This window comes from Arachis ipaensis, chromosome B07, assembly GCF_000816755.2.
Source record: "Arachis ipaensis cultivar K30076 chromosome B07, Araip1.1, whole genome shotgun sequence".
NCBI classification, from domain to species: Eukaryota; Viridiplantae; Streptophyta; class Magnoliopsida; order Fabales; family Fabaceae; genus Arachis; species Arachis ipaensis.
In genome coordinates, this window is record NC_029791.2 from 101,192,147 (window position 1) to 101,198,298 (window position 6,152).

General features: G+C 27.9%; 1 protein-coding gene across 1 annotated transcript; it reads left to right on the top strand.

Annotated features, from left to right (window-relative positions):
* On the top strand, nt 4,582-5,646 carry LOC107607513. Its single transcript, XM_016309462.1, has one exon. It carries the CDS (start codon nt 4,582-4,584, stop codon nt 5,644-5,646), a length of 1,065 nt encoding a protein of 354 aa, XP_016164948.1.

Here is a 6,152-nt window from a genome sequence, read left to right on the forward strand (position 1 = left end):
AACAATAAATGAATTATCAGTCTATGTATCAATATTCTTTTCTTTTTCTTCACTTTCATTTTTCTTTCTTTTATTTTTTTTAAGCTTTATCTCTAGAATGATTAGAGAAGATCACCAATATAAAATAATTATACCGAATAAAAGATAAATAAAGGAGCAATTGCAGGTATTCGGGAGAAAAAAAAAGATAACAAATAAAAATTTAATAAAAGTTTATAGTTTTCAACAATTTTTTTTATTATTAGTTAGATTTTTTCATTACTTATTTGAACATTAACGCTTTTAAAATTATTAAAATATATGTTCGTAAATTTTTTTTTCAATTGTAACACATCTAAAATTATTAAGTTATACAAAAAATATTTTTGAAACACATCCAAAATCATAAATCTAAAATTTAAATTTAAACATTAAAAATAAAATTAATTTTTTATATCTTATTCGATAAAAGCTCATCTAATATTTCTTTTCTTTAATAGTTAGATTTTTTCGTTACTTATTTGAATATTAACGTTTTTAAAATTATTAAAATGTATGTTCGTAAAAATTCGTTTTTATTTTCAATTGTAACACATCTAAAATTATTAAGTGATATATAAAATATTTCTAAAACACATCCAAAATCATAAATCAGAAATTTAAATTTAAACGTTAAATATAAAATTAATTTTTTATATCTTATTTGATAAAAATTCATCTAATATTTCTTATTTTTTTTATTATTTGTTAGATTTTATCATTACTTATTTGAACATTAACGTTTTTAAAATTATTAAAATGTATGTTTGTAAAAATTAGTTATTTTTCAATTATTACACATCTAAAATTATTGACTTATATACAAAATATATTTAAAACACATCTAAAATCATAAATTTAAAATTTAAATTTAAACGTTAAAAATAAAACTAATTTTTTTAATATCTTATTCGATAAAAATGCATCTAATATTTCTTATTTTTTTATTAACATTTTTAAAATTATTAAAATAAATAATTAAGGTAAGTTTTTTAGATCTTATTCGATAAAAGTATATCTAATATATTAGTTCAAAATATGATCTCTTTTAGGAGTTTAAGATGTGTGGGTTAATAATTAAAACCCTTAAGATTTATCTTTTGAATTTTAAAATTAAAATCTTCAATTTTACTAAATTTAATTTTTGAATGTGTATTTAAATGATAATCTGTTAATAATTAAAAATGCTAAAACTGAAACAGAAATTTTAAATTTTAGTTTTATTTAGTTTGTATTTATATGTGTATTCAATTTTAAAAAGACACTAAATCTATTTAAATGTGTTTATTTTACTTTTTTTTAAATTATTATAATAAAAAGTTGAATATTGTACCATTTTTAAAAAATACATAGTTAAATTGATATAGAATAAAAATTTTAAATTTTAGTTTTATTTAGTTTGTATTTTGGATATATATTTAATTTTAAAAAGACAATAAATCTATTTAGATGTATCTGTTTCAATTTTTTTTAATTATTATAATAAAATGATGAATAAAGGATCACTTTTAAATGATACCTAGTCATACTGAAATATAAATATTAACATGTTGGTTAATTGGTCTTCCTCCGTTATCTATGGGTCAAATTAGGAAACATAAATTGGTTGAAAATTGAGATACTAACTCTTTATTCTATCAACTTGGGTTAGTCGAATAGTCAACTCTTAAGTAAATGTTGGGAGTTTGAATCCTACCTTGTGTATGAAAAAATAACACAAATATCTGACACAAAAATAATATAAAAACACTCACAAAATAATATGGCAGCAATTATGAACAAGTAGATATATTAACTAAAGTAACAAGGTAAAAACCACGAGTCGTCCCAACAAAATAGCTCTACTATAATCAAATACAAAATAGCTCCATTATAATCAAATATAAGATAAAAGAGAGTTTTAAATAAAGCACAAATTGTGCATACAACCAGCCAACACATCAAAGTACCAAAACTTACAAAATGAGTAACAAGATGAAAAATACTCAAAATCAGAGATGCTGTTCATAAAAAACAAGATAAGATAAACCTGCATTCCAAATTTTAGGTCAATCAACGGTGAACAAATGAGAAAATGCTGTTTGAAATTATATTACTATGTACAAAAATGAGAATTCTATTTTTCTCTTTTTTCTCACTTTGTGGCTGCTTTCTCTCACTCTCTATTATCCCAAAAAATTTAATTAAGATAATAGCAAAAGATACAAAAAAATATTTAAAAAATTAGACTTAAACCTTACAAAGAAGAGATAAAAGTCCAACCATTTTTTTCAATAATGATAATAACAGTGATATTATTGAAAAATAGAATATTAATATTGAGTAAACCTTTCAATAGACATTTAAAAAAAATAAATTAGGTAATTATTTCAAGCTAAAGATAATATGATATAATTAAAAAAAAATAGGCTTAAGTACGGGTCGGGTTGGTTTCGATTTAGGGTAAAATTAGAATCGAATCAATTGAATTGTAATTAGTTCGGTTTGGTTTGGATTTATGTTTTTTTATGTATGTATTCGAACCAAATCAAACTGATTAAGAACAGATTAGTTCGGTTCGGGTTAAATTGGGTACCCGATGAAATAGAAATTCATAAAAAAATAATTCAAACATGTAAAATCAATAGAAATAATTCAAACATGTTAAACACCAAATATATCAAAAACTAAACACGTTAAAATCTACATATATTAAACACTAAAGACATTAAAATTCAAATATATTAAACATCAAATACATTAAATTTTTATATTTTAAAAGGCATAAATATATTTTAATTTTTTCTTTTTTATTTAATTAATACATGGTCGAGTTTACGGATTGGTTCGGGTTCCACACTTTCAGAACTGTTATCCGAACCAAGAACTGTTATCCGAACCAATTACTAGAGAGAACCATTAGTTTAGTTCGAGTCGGACCCAATTACCCATTAATTTCGAAACCAATTTAATTAGTTCGATTCGGATTCGGACGAATAATTAGATACCCGCTATCCGTGCTCACCCCTATAAAAAAAAAAGAATAAAAGACAAATTAGTCTTTCATCTTTTATTACCATACCTATTTATTTATTTTTAAACCTTTTCGCAACAGCACCATTATAAACACATGGACAATCCTAATAACATTAGCTCATTCTTTTTGTCCAAACAATTGGGTGGAAGGATTCCAATATCACGAGACTAATTTATCTTTGCGATAGAAGAATAATTTTGTAATAAGTGAAGAATAATTTTGTATCTTTTAATCATGAGAGATGAATTTATTTTTACAATAGAAGATTAAAAATCTATTTATCCTTTAAAATTACTAAATTAGACATGCTATATGACCACATACAATTTTGTAGCCATAAATTCTTTACTTTGACTTTTATATAAGAGTACTATTAATCAATATTAAAATATTTAAAAAAAATCCCATTTTTTCGATTTCTGATCCTCGCCGCTGCAACACTCGGATCCACTACTTTATTGGTTTTTGTCGCCTCTCTATCCCTCTTTTTCACCAGCGACTTTAATCTTTGTCCTTCTCCCTCCACTTCTACTTTTACAACCTACTCCTTTAAGATTCTATTTTATTTTTATTTGACTTATTTCTTTTTCTACGAAAATTTTAAGTGAATTTAAAAGTTCTTTCTGGTAAGATTCCATAATAATCTTTATAAAGTCATTTGCCAAAGTATGCCTTCGGAGAAGTCTGCAAATGTACAAATATTATTTTGATTTCAAAAGAATTGTATAGTAAATCATGTTTCAATTAAAAGTTTCTCGTTCTTATATGTGGGTGATGATATTTTGTTTGTGAGAATCATGATAGTTTGCACTACCTTTGGCCATAGCCTTCCACATAGAATACCACAACCAAAAGAAAGCTGTAAATTTGATTAACATGTAACATGGTTAGATTAGATGTATCCATATGTCTAAATGTGCACAACTTAATAATCTATATGTGTTCGTTGGTCATCAATCTTAAATTTTGTGCATAAAATATAGTGTAGAGTGAAATAGATACCTTAGTCAAATTAGGTTTTATGGTTGCTTATTTATTTATGAGAATGCTGTGAGTTGCTTGTTGATTTCAATGAGTTATTGCTAGTTGGCTGTTTTGTGGCTAGGTTGAAGTGTTGGTTGGTTTTTTTGGTTTTGTGATGATTTTCTTTTTCTACTTGCATTGCAATGCATTAAGTTCTTTAGATTTTGTTATTAATGAAGGCATAGAAACTATCAAGGCTGCTTATTTGAACTGTAAAACTAAAAAGAATATTATGAAGAGGTGATGTTGTAGACAAATGTATGGGATCCTTTAGACAAAACATAATCACCTTGAATTTGTCTTTTAGGTGTAGTGCAAGCGAGAGGAGTAGTTTTATACAATAGTGGGAGGATTAACTTTAGAATATTCAATCTTTCTTGCATGGTCAACAAAAGGGCACGTAGCCTTTTCATGAGAGGAAGATTTGAATTTGTGATGAAACAAAGTCATTAAGCTGAATTAGTTGAGGAATTACTTCGAAATTCTCCTAATCAAGTGAGATATTCAACAGTAGCGATTTCTCGATGGTTGAAGGAAGTCCAGAGGATTTCAATCAATCTTCTAGTGGAGCGCAACTGGGATCCATGGATGTGCATCAAATTGCAAGCTTGCTTAATCAATTGTCCATATTACAAGCTCAAATCTCCAAAGTTGGTTCAAGTTCGATTTTAGATCCCTCAAGTCCCTACTTCATACATCCTGGTGAGAGTCCTGGTTTGCCTCTGATATCAATTACTCTAAATGCAAATAATTACCATAGCTGGAGTAGATCAGTGTTGTTAGCATTAAAATCAAAGAATAAATTGAAGTTCATAGATGGTTCAATAAAGAAGCCAGATCCAACAGATGCATTATTTGAGGCATGGGAGAGATACAATACATTTATTGTCTCGTGGATTAATTTGTCTTTGAGTTCTGAAATTTCCAAAAGTATGATTTGGAATAATAAAGTTGCCTCTGATCTGTGGAAAGATTTGGAACATAGATATTATCAGGGGGATAAGTTTCGAGTGGCTGAGTTAGAGGAAGAGATGTACCAAATGAGACAAGGCGAATTGACAATTACAACATACTTTACAAAGTTGAAGGCAATTTGGGAGCAATTAAATGAATTCAGACCAATTCCTAATTGTGTAGTGTGTGCTAAGGACTGTAAGTGTGGCTTGGCTAAAATGAGAGCATACAGAGAAGAGAGTTACACAGTGAGGTTTCTAAGAGGCGAACAATATTTGAATGTAAAATCCAAAATCATGCTTATGAACCCTATTCCTGACATAAACACCACATTTTCTTTGCTCGCTCAACAAGACAGGCAGTTTGGCAATCTGGATTTGATTGACTCCAAAATCTTACTGAATAATGCAAGAATAAACTACTTAGATGGCTCAGGAAATAGAGGCCAAGGAAGAGAAGAAAACAGAGGTGGTCAGACAAATGGAAGAGGCAGGGGTAGGGGCACCAATATGCAGTACACTTTCTGCGAGAAAATGGGACATATTGTGGACACATGCTACAAAAAGCATGGATTTCCTCCACACTTAAGACAGCGGCAACAAGGCAATATCAATCAAATGATGACTGCTGAGTAAAAAATTGATGAAGTCAATAGTAATGAATTGGCTATGAACCAAGAAGAAGTGAGTGAAACTGCAAGTGTAGCGTTAACAGTGAACCAAAGGCAAGCCTTGATGTCACTTCTCAAAAAACAATGTGCTCAGCAACACTCTCATGGTGCAACCCAGGGTTAGAAATCATCCAATCCTATTTCAGGTCAAGCTAAAATTCATTTATTGCAATTTAGTGCAAGAAATTTATCACTGATTAGACCAAAATCTGCTCTTTAGGTCATAGACACTGGAGCCACAGATCATGTTTCGTTTGATCTGACTGATTTCAAAACTTATCAAAGGGTTAGGCCCTTAGTTGTTAACTTACCTGATGGTAGCTTTACAACTAGTAGCATTGTAGGCACCATCATGTTCTCTAAGAACCTATTTTTAACAAATATTCTTTTCATTCCATCTTTTGATTTCAAATTGATTTCGGCGTCGAAACTTACAACACTTTTAAAATGCAAAATGCTTATTGATGATGA

Coding starts and splice junctions, on each gene's coding strand:
- LOC107607513 (XM_016309462.1), top strand. CDS start 4,582: ATGGTTGAAGGAAGTCCAGAGGATTTCAATCAATCTTCTAGTGGAGCG.